Here is a 13962-nt window from a genome sequence, read left to right as displayed (position 1 = left end):
ACAGGCAGAAGAGGAGGAAGGAAAGGGAGAAGGAAGAAGCCAAGGACCCACTCCATTTGCTTCAAGAGATGCAAGGGGCAAGTCCAGGGCTGGTTCCCGCCCCCCATTCCTGCCCCGCCCCGATCCTTGGGGCACAGCCAGGATTGGGGGGAGAGCAAGGATAGGAAAAGGTATGTGTCCACCATGTGGGGGGAGCCCCAGATTGGGTCGGGAAGAGCAGTGTGACCACAGGCAGGCACCTATCCTTCTGAGCCTCAGTTTCCGGGTCCATACAATGGGGCCACTCATAGAACACCATTCCTGGGGTTCTTGTGAAGATTAGGGGCATCTTTACATACCTGACTGCCTACGTGTTTTAGATGCTTTACTACATACGTGGTACGTAAGATGGTGCCTGGCGCACGGCCGGCGCAGGATGAATGGCAGCTTCTAAAATGTTTCCACACAGCCCAGAGCCAGACATCAGGATTTTAAAAAGTACATACGGAAAACAGACGGGACCTGAATGAGGTGGAAGGATCTTACCGGTCACCGTCCTGACTGGAATGTTGTACGGCTGTTAGGCAAGATGTTATCATTAAGCGAAACTGGGTGGAAGGCTTATGGATTGGGTCTCTCTGTGTTAGTTCTTACAACTGCATGTAAATCCACGAGTATCTCAAAATAAACAGCAGAACAATTATTCTCTGAGCTGGAAAGTGAAATCCACACTCTTGCAGACTTGCACACGTACAGATACCTCTGGGCAGACACACACACGCACGGCAGGGCGTGCCTCCAGGGAGGGGTCCTGCTGGGAGTGTGGCGGGGTGGCCCTGCTCTGCACTGTGTACTATTTGTACCTTCTGAATGTTACACCAGAACACGTAGCACCGATGCACTGTGACTAGTTCTTTTAAAAATAAAAATTAACCCGGCCCGAGTGGCTCAGTTGGTTGAGCTTCATTCCGTGCACTTTCGGAAGGTCACTAACTAGTTCAATTCCTGGTCAGGGCACATACCTGGACTGTGGGTTTGATCCCCGGTAGGGGCACCTATGGAAGGCAAATAATCAATGTTTCTCTCTATATATATTCCTTCCTCTCTCTAAGCATGTCCTCAGGTGAGGAAACAAACAAACAAAAAAAAAGTTAGAAAATAAATAAAAGTAAAAAGTGACATGCGTTCAGCCCAGCCTCGCCATAGCCCTGTGAGGGTGGCAGCACAGAGACTGTCACCCAGACCTGACAGGTAAAGAAACTGAGGCTCCAAGGTGAAGATCAGCCCAAGCCAGTTTTGCTCAGTGGTCAGTGTTGGCCCTCAGACCGAAGGGTTGTGGGTTTGATTTCGGTCAAGGGCACGTACCTCAGTTGCAAGCTTGATCCCCAGTGCTGGTCGGGGCATGTGCAGGAGGCAACCAATCAATGTGTCTTTCTCATGTTGATGTTTCTCTCCCTCTGTCTCTCCTCCTCCCTTCCACTCTCTAAAAATCAATGGAAAAAAATATCCTCAGGTGAGGATTAAAAAAATAAAAAAAGTGAAGAAGATCACCCAGGACAAGAATGTAACTCCTCGGGTCCTAATCCAGAGCTCTGTCCTCACCTGCCCCTTTCAGACGACAGTGAGGGGACGGGAACACTCAGGAAAGCCCAGAGGTCAAGGCTGGTCATCTACCTAGCGATCGCCCTCCCCCGGCCCCAGAAGAGCAGAATCAGGACCTCTGGGGTGGAGAGCATCTGAAACACACCCCTGCAGCAGGAGGGGACAACACGGACTGGCAGGACAAACTCAAGCCCTGGGCTCAGGGGACCTGGCTTCTGTCCTCATCACTGTTGTCATTTGGCTATATTATCTTGAGAAGGTCCCCTTGCCCTCAACAGGCCTCTCTCTGCCTCTTCATGTTTACAACAAAGGCAGTGGATTACTAGACCAGCGATTCTCAAACCTGAGTGTAATTCAGACTTGCCTGGAGGGGCTGCTGAAATGCAGGCTGCTGGCCCTCCCAGAGCTTCTGGTTCAGCAGGTCGGGGTGGAGCCCAAGGATTTGCATTTCTAACAAGCTCCCAGCTGTTGCTGGTGTGGCTGGTCCACTCTTTGAGACCCACTGGAATCAACCATCTCTGAGCTCCCTTCCCCATCAGAACTCATGGTCTATAATTTTGTGAGAATTATCTCCTCCTTATCCACCCCATAAAGTCCCCAAAAGTTCTCCCTAGAGTGTATTATCCTTTGGATACTAGCCCTGGACCTTGGGACTAAAGGAGGTCAGGTAACAGGGAAGTGAGGTCCTGCCTAAAAGAAGCGGGAGGCCTGTGTCCCGGAGTCCCAGGTGCAGGTGGCCGGCCGGCCAGCAGGGGGCTCCTGGGCACCTTCTCTGCACGGAGCTCCCAGGGAGGATGCCAGCTAGGCCGCTTGGCAGGGACAGGGGGCAGGAGGAGGCCGCTCTGAGTAACTGCCAGCCACGGAGGTACGTGGCTTGCTGAGATCTGGAGGTCACTTCTCCACCCCCAACCCCAAATGCTTCCTTCTGTGGGAGACATTCAGGCACAGAGAGGGTCTGGCTGAGAGGAACAGGGGCCCAGGACACGAGAATGCCCACAGTAGGCTCACCCCAAACAACATTCCCTCCACCCAATTCTAAGCACCTGCAGTCTTGACCCCAACCCTCCTGCACCATTTTACCTGGCTCCCACGATGAGCTGGTTCCTGGAGGGATCCAGAGCGAGCTGGGAGAAGTCTCGGGCTCCAGGGTAGGTGAAGTTAGAGACCCAGGGCTTCAGGTCTGGGAAGGGAGAGGCAGACATCCAGTTACCACTGACCAGGTTACCAGCTGCCCAGCACGGGACAGGAGAACGGAAGGGTGAAGCATCGGTCAGGGTGCAGTCAGGGTGCAGTGAGGCAGGGGGCGCCAGGAGACCTGTGAGCAGCCGGCTGGGAGGGGGTGGGGAGCAGGGCTGGGGTGTTGTCACTGTCCCCGCTTTTTCCCTAGCTCAGAAAAGGGCTCCACCTGCCCCAGCTGCCGAAGGGAGACCTGCAATCACCCTTGACTCCCTCAGACCCTCGCCAGCTGCATCAAACACGCTGGCAAATCCTGACCGGTATACATCCAACTCCCTCTGAAACCCATCCATCTTGCCCTCTGCACCCCACCCCCCAGCCAGCCTCCAGCCGCTCTAGCCTGGACTGGTGCCAACAGCCTCCTCACTGGCCTGGCTTCCACTCCGGCCCTTCCAGGCCACTTCCCATAGGGCAACCAGAGTGATCTTTCCAAAATGCACATCTCATTGTGTCACTCTCCAGCTGGAGCCTGTCAAAGCTCCTGGAGAGAAAGTCCCAACCTGTGGCCCCACTGTCCCCCCAAGCCAGATGCCTGGCACAGTCATTCTTCAGTGATCCCTGGAAAGAATGATTCTTCATCTTTTACATCCCCCTTAGACTCTCCACCCAGCCACACTAAACCAGAACACTGTGCACTTCTCCAGTCTATTCCACAAGAGCCTGCACACTCTCCACTTCTGTCCTCCCTATACCACCTCCTCCAAGAAGCCTTCCCTGACTCCCCCAACCCAGAGTAAGGGGCTCCCATAGACCTCTACTTTACTGCCATCCAAGTCCCCATATCCCTGGGTGTCTATCCCAGTGGTTTGTCCTGGGGGACAGGGAAGATATTGCTTCTTGGATTGCCAGGCCTCTCCCAGCACTGGGCAGTGTTGGAATGACTGTATGAATAATCCTCAGCTCCCTTCTGTACAAGAAGTATTGGGTTATCGGACAAGGCTCCACAGAGGGTGGGCGACCAGTGTCCATCCCTGTCTCCAAGGAAAGGTCTTCCCAGACAAGGCCAAAACTTTTCATGGGCATTGGGTGGGCAGAGAGGAGACCATGCAGCCCTCTGGGTGGATGGGCAGCGGTGTGGGGAGGGCAGGCAGGCAGGCCTGGGGCACAGTACCCAGATGGCTTCTGTGGAGGCCCGCTTCTCCCACCTCAGTGCATGGCCTCCTAATAGCTGCCCCTCACCCCTGCCTCATGGATGGGAGGGAACTGACCAGTAATGAGAGAGCCGTGAGCAGAGGAACATTCATGCTGCTGGGGTAAAGACAAGGGGGGATGTGAGGCCCTGTGCTTTCTCCCCACAGCGCATTAGCGACTGGCTCGCAGGAGGCCCAGAGGAGTGTGTGTGTGTGTGTGTAATCCAAGGGAAATAAATCATTGCTCATTATCCCTCCACTACAGAGTAAAAGCAGCCCTTCGTTTCTGCACAACAGGCAAACACTTAATCGCTCGCTGGAGAACTGGAGGTTTTACGAGTTGGATGTTTTTTAGAAAACTGTGTTATGCATAATTTAAAAAAAAGAAAAAGAAAGAAATTCTGCAACAAAATGAAGCTAACCCCTTGGTTCTGCCTCTGCCCCCAGCAGGTGACTATGGATTGGCAACCACTGTCATGTAATTGCAATGACACTTTTGCAGTATCAGTACAAGAAGTAGATTTGCAGTCAGGTAGACTGGGTTTTTAGCTGACCTCAGGGCCACTCTCAGAAATCCTGGTAGGATATTATACTACCTTAGAGACTAAGCCAAGGGTCCTCTTCCTCCAGGAAGCTCTCCTGGATCACTTCCCCTCCAGCTGATTTTATTTTGGTCTACATTCTCTCTGCCCTTTCTGTTCCATTCACACTGTATGTTGTTATCATTCAATGTGCTCCAGTGTATTTTCGCGGAGCGGGTGGTGGTGTGAAAGGGCTTGCCCATGAGACTGGGTGCTCTCCAAAAGTAGCAACTGGGTCACACTTCAATTCTCTCCCCTTCCGACAGAGGTATTCCAGATGTGGGCAGCCACATAGGGCGAGAGGTGGCATGACTGGTCTGCAGCAAACCAGGAGGAACTTCATCTGGGGACTTCTCAGCCCAGTCTTTGCTTAGGTGGGTCCTTGGGGAGGAGGGAAGAGGGAGAGGAAACAGGGCAGGAGCCAGGATGACAATTGGGGGGAGGCAGGGGAGGGGCGGGGCGGGTGGAGGCCCTTCCAGTTTCTGTCCCTCTCCCCTAACACAGAAGGGGCCAACATGGGCAAAGGGGAAAGGGAGAGATGTGCAGCCCCGCGATCCTGGGGGAGCCTCCTTGGGAAGGCAGCCAGCTTCCTCTGATTAAACAGGCAAAGAGGACCAGAGGGAGGGCTGTCTTTAAAACACCAAGCACGTCTGAGCTCTGTGTGCAGCGAAGGCTTTGGACAGCGTCTTTAAGAGAAAAATGACATTCTCCATGACGCGCCTGTGATTTTAATTATGTATAGTCAATTCAATTACCCACTTTGTGGATTAACCACTGCCAGTGTTAACTCCATATTGGCTTCTCCTGCTGCCTGGAAAGGCCATGCTGTGGCGAGAGGAATACCGTGAGGGCCAAAGAGAAACACAGGTGGCCCTGGCTGGTTTGGCTCAGTGGATAGAGCATCAGCCTGCGGACTGAAGGGTCCTGGGTTCGATTCCAGTCAAGAGCACATGCCCAGGGTTGTGGGCTCGATCCTCAGTGGGGGGCATGCAGGAGGCAGCCAATCAATGATTCTCTCTAATCATTGATGTTTCTATCTCTCCCTCTCCCTTCCTCTCTGAAATCAATAAAATATATTTAAAATAAATTATATATATATATACATATATACATATATATATATATGGAGAGAGAGAGAGAGAGAGAGAGAGAGAGAGAGAGAGAGAGAGAGAGACACAGGTAGGCCCCCTTAAAAGAAGCACACAGCAGAGAATGTAACCTTCCACAACAGGAAAATGTCAGACTCTGCACCTGGCAGCTCCTCTGGGTACTGAGGGGTTATTCACTGATCAGTCAGGTGTCAGGGGAGAAGGAAACTCAGAGCTACGGGTTTGGAAACCTACAGATCGGTCAGAAATAAAGTGCAACATCTGAGGGAACCCTGGAAGCTGGGGGTTGTGCTGGGATGGATTGCGGCAACTTCTCTAGAACACGTTGTCACCCAGAAGACAGTCCATCACTAGTCCCAGTGTGTACTCAGCCGTGCAGAAGGGTGTGGGGAGACAGTAGGACTGACTAGTCCTGGTCCAGGACCAACTGCACTGGGGGCCGAAGGGGAGTGACACTGAAGAAGCAATGAGAGGTACGTGAGTACCCAGAAGAGACTCTTGCTCACCTCTGCGGCCCCACAGGGTCCCATTCGGTGCCTGGCATCAAGCAGGACCAACAAAACGTTAGTGAGTGGACAGGAAAAGCCAGAGCTGTCAGGAGGAGGGAGGAGGTGAGCTGGAGGAGGCCAGGAGGGCTCGGGGGGAGAGGGGGGAGAAGCAGAGAGGACGCCACTCCGCAGGGCTGCCAGTCCCAGACGACAGACCATCTCCTCTTGCCCGGAAATAAGGGGATTCCTTATGACTCTATGTCACCCTGAGCCCCAGCCCCTCATTCTGAAAGAGGGTGCGGTGGCAAGTCAAGTAATTTACACGTGAAAATACAAAATGGTGTCAAGGAAGCCAGGAACTCAAGGAACACATCTCCCACCCCCTGCCATCCCCACCCCCGATACAGAGCAGCCTGGCTGGGGGAAAGGGGTTCCCTGCGCTCATTCCATTGTCCCTGCCCCAGAGTCAGCCAGTAGTGCCCCTGAGAAGCCCTGAGAAATGTTGTATTAGGAGCTGCCACAGGGGACCCCTCTGTGAAGGGGACAATCTTCAGCCCTCAGAATCCGGCTCCTTCTGTCCCCGCCCCCCCTTGGTCCTTCCCTTCAGGGACAGCCACCTGCAGCACCTCAGGGGCCATCAGAAGTCTGAGGTGTGCATGCTCGTTCTGTAGGCTTAAAGGGATTGCTAATTTACCTTAATCCACTTAAGCCTTCAAAGCCTGGATCCCAGCTCAAGCAAGACAGAGAAAACAGCAAGGAGAAACCAGCTAGAAAAGCTCCCCAAGACAGGAGACACGAGCAGCCCGCAGCTGGGAACCCCACACTTCTCCCCCCTCACAGCCCCCAACTCCTACTCATAAGGCTCCCCAGCCCCCAATCCCATGCCAGCCTCTGACTCATGGGTTTATTTTTCCGTTCTGGTTTCCATCATTTTAAAAAATATATATTTTTATTGATTTCAGAGAAGAAGGGAGAAGGAGAGAGAGATAGAAACATCAATGATGAGAGAGAATCATTGATTGGCTGCCTCCTGCACGCCCCCCACTGGGGATCGAGCCCGCAACCTGGTCATGTGCCCTTGACCGGAATCGAACCCAGGACCTTTCAGTCCACAGGCCAACGCTCAATCCACTGAGCCAAACCAGCCAGGGCAACGCTGGTTTCCATCCTGCCCCTCCTGACGGGCGGTGGCATCCCAGAGGACTGGCTGCTCCTCCTCCTGCCTGGGCCCCGGAGGGTGGAGCGCTCCGTCACTCTGCCTGGGCCCTGAGCCAGGAGGCTCTGACAAGTCTCTGCAACCCCCTGCACCTCGGCCCGCATCTGTCAAAAGGCGTGGTAGCCTTGCCCTGCCTCCCAGCCGGGGTTACAGGGAAGTGGAGACAGGATAGGTGTTTATGAGACTTAAGAACCTGGGGACCCCTGAGACTGCATCAGTGGGAGCTTCCACGAGGCCATGGGTCCGAAGTACTGATGTGATGGTCACACCACCAGGGACCCCCACCCTGGCTCACAGGTCAGGGGAGAACATCCAGGAAGCTCCAGTATTTGTGTTTTTGCTTTGTTTTTAGATGACCATCAGACATATATACTAATCTTAGAAACTCTTATTGAAAACTGATAGACCCTCAGCATACGCCCAGCGAGTCACAAATCCCAGCTTGGGAAACACCTCAGCTGGACGCTCTCATGCCCTCCCTTGACAGACGAAAGGAGTTACTCTTCACCAGGGCCCCCTTCCCAGGGGGCTCCCAGGACCCCAAAGACGGGCATCCCTGCAGCCGTCTTAGAGCGGGAGGCTTTGCAGAGATCACGAGGCACTTCTAAGGAGTGAGCCATCCTCATGCTCCCCCCCCCCCCCGCCACCCCCCAGAAAAGCCAGGATGCAGAGCTCATGCTTCCAGGAGACCCAGAGCTGAGCGACTGACCAGCCCTTGGCAGCCCTCCCAGGGGGCCCACACCTCTTTCCCCAGCAAAGGAAGCCAGAGGAAGACCCCGCCTCCCAGATAAATACAAGAGAAGGGCCTGAACACGTTGTCTGGAGACTAAGATCAGACCCATCCCGCCCATGGCTGCCGTCCTTACGCATCTCTGCATCCTAGGTGGGCCTGATCCTTCAGGGCATGGTCATTGCAGAAAGAACTGGGTGGGAAGCGTCTCTCACCTGCAAAGGCCACGGTGGGGTGTTCCCTCAGGGCGCACAGCTGCTGCTCGCGGCTGGGATCGCTGGTGACATCCTGGGAGCTGGAGAGGTGGAAGACCAGCAGCACGAGGCTGGGCGGCAACAGGGTGGCAGCCAGGGGTCCCGGGAGCACCATGGTGGGCCCCTCTGGGTCCCAGCTCCCAGCGGCAGGCCGGCGGGCCGGGGAAGACCTGCAATGCAAACATTCAATCTCACCACGTGCTCCCTCGGCAAGGCCCACTTCTCCCAAGTTCCTCGTGGATGTCAGGGGCCCCACGGGTTTGGTTTTTGTTTGTTTAAATACATTTATGTTAGTTAGAGTTTATTCTGCTCTAGAAATACAAAGTTATAGATCATAGCCTGAAAGCTAATTTCCCTTGGAATGGTATTCTACACAAAACTGACAAATTATAGAGCTTTTCCTATTATGATCCCAAATGGCTTAAAATTTGTCTTAATGATAAAAGTGGTATCTTAGGGATTTTAATAAATGGAGCTAGGATGAATGAATAGCCAGTTATAAAAAGATAAATTTGGACCCATAACTTACACCTTATACTAGGAAAAATTCCAACTGGATGAAAGATTAAATGCTAAGAATAAAACCAACAAAATACTAGAAGAAAATGTGGGCAGTAATCTTTATAACCTTGGAGTGCAAGAACCATGACTCCAAATCCAGAAGTTATTAAAGAAAAATATTTAACTACATAAAATCCACAAACTTCTGCATGCCTCCCTCTCCCCCCAACCCCCCCAAAAAATACCCCCCCAAAAAAACCCCAAAACAATGTTAAGCAAAATCAAAAGGCAAATAACAAATTGGAAAAATGTTTGCAATTTATATCACAAAAGGGCTAATTTTCCTGCTATGTAAATAACTCCTGTGAATCAAGAAGAAAAAAAACCAACAGTCCAGTAGAAAATGAATATAAATGCAAACTGGGCTTAAAAACATGAATGACACTTATTCTCATTCAGAATAAGAGCAATGCAAATTGAAACTTAGCCTGAGATAACCTCTGCTCATCTATCAGTTTAGCAAAAATCCAAGTTAGACCATTGTTGGTGAGGCTGTGGGAAGGGAGGCGCCCTCGTGTACGGCTGGTGGGTGTGCAAAATGGCACAGCCCAGGGAGGGGAATCTGGCCATATCTGGCAAAAACATAGTGGCGCTTACCCTTTGACCTAATTGTGGGAGTCTAGATCAGTGCTACTCAGAGTATAGTCCACGGACCAGTATGAACTCTGATGACTCTGTGGCAAGATTAATGCAGACATTGGAGAGTAAGTGTTTAAAAACCTTCATAGTTATTTGACAGAATAATTTTCATGTCTATTGGATCTAATAACAAAACATTTGGGCTTGTATTTTGCAAGGTTTTTTTTTTTTTTTTCCAATTCACTTCTCTAGGGATTCACTTTTATTACATTTTACATGATCATCCACCTGCAACAGGCTGTAAATTGATAAATAAAACCCGTTCCTTCATCACAGGTTATCGAGAAGCAAAATAGACTGAGGAGGCACCTGCACATCTGCAAAGTCAGGGAGGCACAAGATTATTCCCGTGGCGTTCTGTGAAGTAAGAGAAGACGGGTAACAACCCAATATCTAGCAACCAGAGGCTGCTTCAATAATCTACGGTGGATCTTTGTAATGGGATACTGTGCAGCTCTAGAAAAGAATGAGGTTTACTCTAGATTTTAATATGGAGAACTCTCCAGGGATATTAAGTGAAAAAAGCAAGGTGCACAACAGGGTAATAGCATGCCATCTTTTGTAAAAAAGAGAGTAGAGACAAGAATATATATATTTCTGTTTGCTTATCTTAGCATTAACATACACTGAAATAATAAATCAAATTAATAAAAAAAAGGTTATCTATAAATAGCAAAATCGTAATCCGGCCTTCTCAATATAGACCTTTTATATTATTTTCATTTTTGAATAATAAATATGTCTAATATTACCTAGTCTATTAAAAATTAATCCTTTTTAAAAACTAGTCTGGTTCCTAAAACTCCTAACAGGGAAGGCTGGATAGCTCCCTGCAGCCTGCCTCACGCAGTCTGAGCCAGCTCCCAGCTCTCCTCAGAGGCCATCCACTGTGTCACCACGCTCCCCTGGCCTCAGGCCTCTCACTTTCCTCATCTGTGAAATGAAAGGTTATATGAACTCGGGATTTTCCAGGGGGTGCATGGGGGAACCAATCAGAATCACTTCCACTGGGGGTGGCGGCCTGCAGCCCCCAGGTGAGTGACCCCAAGGGGATTCTGCCAGCCTCCACGAGACTAGCGGCCCCTGGGGTTCCGTCCCTCTCTAAGTCCCTTTGCTCCGGACCCCTCCTCTCTCTTCCCTTCCTACTGCCACTACCACGCCCAGGTCTGGAGAATCACAGTAGGATGGGTTTCTTCCAGGCCTAAGCTTCCTCACTTGTGTGTGAAATGGGCTAACACCCTCCTTGCATTGCTGCCAGGCTTCAAGGGAATACCCCCATGACCACACAATGTGTGTGCCCAGGAGTGGGCCCTTCTCCCTTACTCTGCCCCATCCTGCGCCCACGGGGCAATGGTTCCTAAGGCACCTCTTTGATCCCTTCATCTGAGAGTCTAACCATCTCTCTCAGCAGAGACCCTCTCGAGGAAGGTTTGGCCCGAGCTCACTCGCTGGAGTGATGTTTCACACCGCCACTCACTGAGTCAGTCCTCAGTGCTGAGCCGGGTCCTTCCTGCAGCCTGGTGCTTGGCACTGCTGTCCTGTCCCAGGGTCTCCTTTCCCCGACACTGATCCCTGGACTCAGGGAGTGGGGAATCACAGGCCAGGGCAACCCTCTGGAGCCAGTCAACCTGGGTTCAAATCCCAGCTCTCCTTACCAGCTGTGACTCTGGGAAAAATACTCACTCCTCCCTGCTTTAGTTTCCCCAAACTGGGAGTGAGAATAGCAAAATCAGCTCCCTCCACAGATGTAAGTATTGAAGGAATTACTATCTTTAAAGGGCCTGGAACAGTGCCTGGCAGACAGTGAGCACCCTTTAGTGAGAACGCTTCGGATGCCCTGGAGAGGCGGAGGGGACTGGAGGTATTTCCTTTTGCCCTTTGACCCCTGTGCTAGATGCCTCCTATCTGTCCCTCCACCCTCCCTCCTCCTTCCTGCTCTGTGCCTGAGCAGCTTCCAGGGACCCCTTCCCTCTGTTTGACCAATGGTGGGGGGAGGGCACTGGCAGAACATAGCAGGAGGGAGGGGTTGAGGGAGGAGGCAGCAGAGAGCCCTCCTGTCAGAGCCCTGGTACTAGCTTCTGTGCCTCCAGGTTTCAGTAATCATTCCCTCCCTCCTCCCTTCACACCCAGGGATACCACCGCCTTCACACCAGCCCCGAGACCCACCCACGGTGAGCACTCCCAAGTGGTTCCGAATCCCTTCCCACTGCTTGGTAAATCGTTCTTTTATTAAACTGCCTTCCCTCGTCCCAATTTGTGCCATCTGTTTCCTTGGGGTTACAACACCTAATTGGTGATCTTCAACGCATATGCAAATATCATCTCTTTAGACCTTAGCTGGGCTGTTCCTCTTAGCTGCTCAGAACAACTAAGGTATTAGGACAACTGCCCTCCCCTCATTATTCCCAACCCTCCCCCTCCCCCTGCTCCCTTCCCAGGCCTCCTGCCTCCCACCCAGGTCTGACTACCCACCCGCACTGCCCCCAGGCCTGCCCCGCCCCTCTGTGTGGCCAGATCCTGAGCTCCAGGCCTGAATTGGGAGCACATCCTTACCCCCTTCCCTCCCCTTAGGTACTTAAAGTACTAACTTCCATAGCTTATGGTTTTTATGTAACTAGGTCTTCCACGGCCCTCCTGAACCAATAATTGCTAGATTAAGATCCCGTTCTCCACCTGGGCTCCAGCACAGTGCGTCTGCTGTTTGAGAAGGGAAGGAGCACAGCTGTGAATGGGGGTGGGTGAGGTCTGAGGGCAGGACCTGGATTCCAGGTCTCCTCCACTCAGGTGACGGGGGGGGGGGGGGGGGGGGAGGAGGAGAGAGCCAGGGCAGCAGATGGATGTGCAAACAATACACAGACCGGAGAGAGTCGCCCAGAGGTAGACAGAACGGGCACTGGTCAGGGAGGGGACAGGATGGACATTCCAGTCCTTAGGAGTGCAAAGGGGGCCCAGGGGATGACTTAGGAGTCCCACAGGGGCTCACACACACACCTCTTTTGCCACCATCTTCCAGGACCTCCTCTGCCCTTGGCAAGGAAGACAGTAGACCATAAAAAGGGTGCAAAGGAGGGACAGAAGGACCCGGGCAGCGAGGCATGGGGCTGGAGTGTGGGGTGCTAATGGTTGGGACAGAGCTCAATGAGCCAGGGCTTGCAGCTTTGCAAACGCCAGCAGAATAGGGGGTGCCACACTGGAAAACAAAGAGTGGTTAATCCCCCAGTCACTGAGGGTGTTACAGCGTCTGACTTTTGTTGTTGTTCTTGTTAATCCTCATCCGAGGATATTTTTTCCATTGCTTTTTAGAGAGAGTGGGAGAGAGGAAGATAAAGGGAGGAGGAGGAGAGAGAGAAAGAGAAACGTCAGAAACATGGATGTGAGAGAGACACATCGATTAACTGCCTCCAGCTCCTGCCCCAACCAGGGCCAGGGATAGAAACTGCAACCCAGGTTTGAGCCCTGGACCGGGAATCAAGCCTGCATGGGACCCTTTTGTGTGTGGACTGGCAGTCTAGGCACTGAGCCACACCAACAAGGGCCGGGGTCTGACTTTTTGAGCAGACTTTTAGATACCTGGTGTGGGGGGTTGGTGGGGAGGGACTTCCCAACTCCCAAGAATTCCCCACCTTTGGAAACTATCCCCCCTCCATCCACAGGTCAAAGGCCCCTGGCACCTCATATATATACCTACTGCCCCCTCCCCCCATTATAGCTGCTACATCAAGGATAGTCATGTGGTTAAAACAGACCAATCAGATGCTCTCCCATGGCAATTTTGGTCCCTTCCCCACCCCCAGGGTCAAGTCAGTCTTTCCAGAGGAACTAGGAACATGTAATGTGGACAGGTGGGGTGGCCATCTCCCACCTGTCACATGGGCTGAGGAGAGAAACATATAAGGGATACTGACAGCCTTCCACTCCAGGTTCTAGCCCTTTCCTGAGGTCAGATGAGCCACCCCCTCCCGGATCCTTGTAGTGAAGTTTCCCCTGGTTTTGCTGAAGTCCGTCAGAGTGAGTGGTGTCAGACCAGGAGCCGCCTACGCAGCACTGCCTCCTCATGTCCACTCCTGCCCTCTCCTTCCTGAAGGAGCCTCGGTGTGGGGCGGGGCAGTGTGCCCTGCTCAAAGCCATTCCCAGCCTTTCGGACCTGGTGGCCAGTGAGGGGCGGAGGAAGTCATGGTGGGGCTTTTGGGGAAACGCTCTGAGAGGGCTCGCCTTCTTCCCACCTGGCCTGCAGGTTGGGTGGACGGTGCTACATTAGCCTCCACTGCTTTAAGTGACCATTAACCAGGTGATAAGGATGTGGTGCAGAAAGACAGGTGGAACCTGGTATAACACCTACCTCACAGAGTTGTTGTGAAGATTAAATGAGTTATTTTGTCTACCCGACTTAGAATAGCACCTGCCACACAATAGGCCTCATATAAGGGTCGGCTGTTA

General features: G+C 52.3%; 1 protein-coding gene across 1 annotated transcript in view; it reads right to left on the bottom strand.

Annotated features, from left to right (window-relative positions):
• Positions 1 to 13962, bottom strand: part of SEMA5B (semaphorin 5B) — a 123070-nt gene that overhangs the window by 29541 nt on the left and 79567 nt on the right. Inside the window, exons 2-3 of the mRNA XM_079767104.1 lie at positions 8287 to 8495; positions 2662 to 2761 (exon numbers count right to left, since the gene is read on the bottom strand). Coding sequence (XP_079623230.1) covers positions 2662 to 2761; positions 8287 to 8440 — 254 coding nt within the window. The 5' untranslated portion in view covers positions 8441 to 8495. The remainder of the gene's footprint in view (positions 1 to 2661; positions 2762 to 8286; positions 8496 to 13962) is intronic.

This window comes from Cnephaeus nilssonii (genome assembly GCF_951640355.1).
Source record: "Cnephaeus nilssonii genome assembly, chromosome: 3".
NCBI lineage: Eukaryota > Metazoa > Chordata > Mammalia > Chiroptera > Vespertilionidae > Cnephaeus > Cnephaeus nilssonii.
The sequence above is the reverse complement of the archived record's forward strand: the minus strand, read 5'-3'. Positions and strand labels throughout refer to the sequence as shown.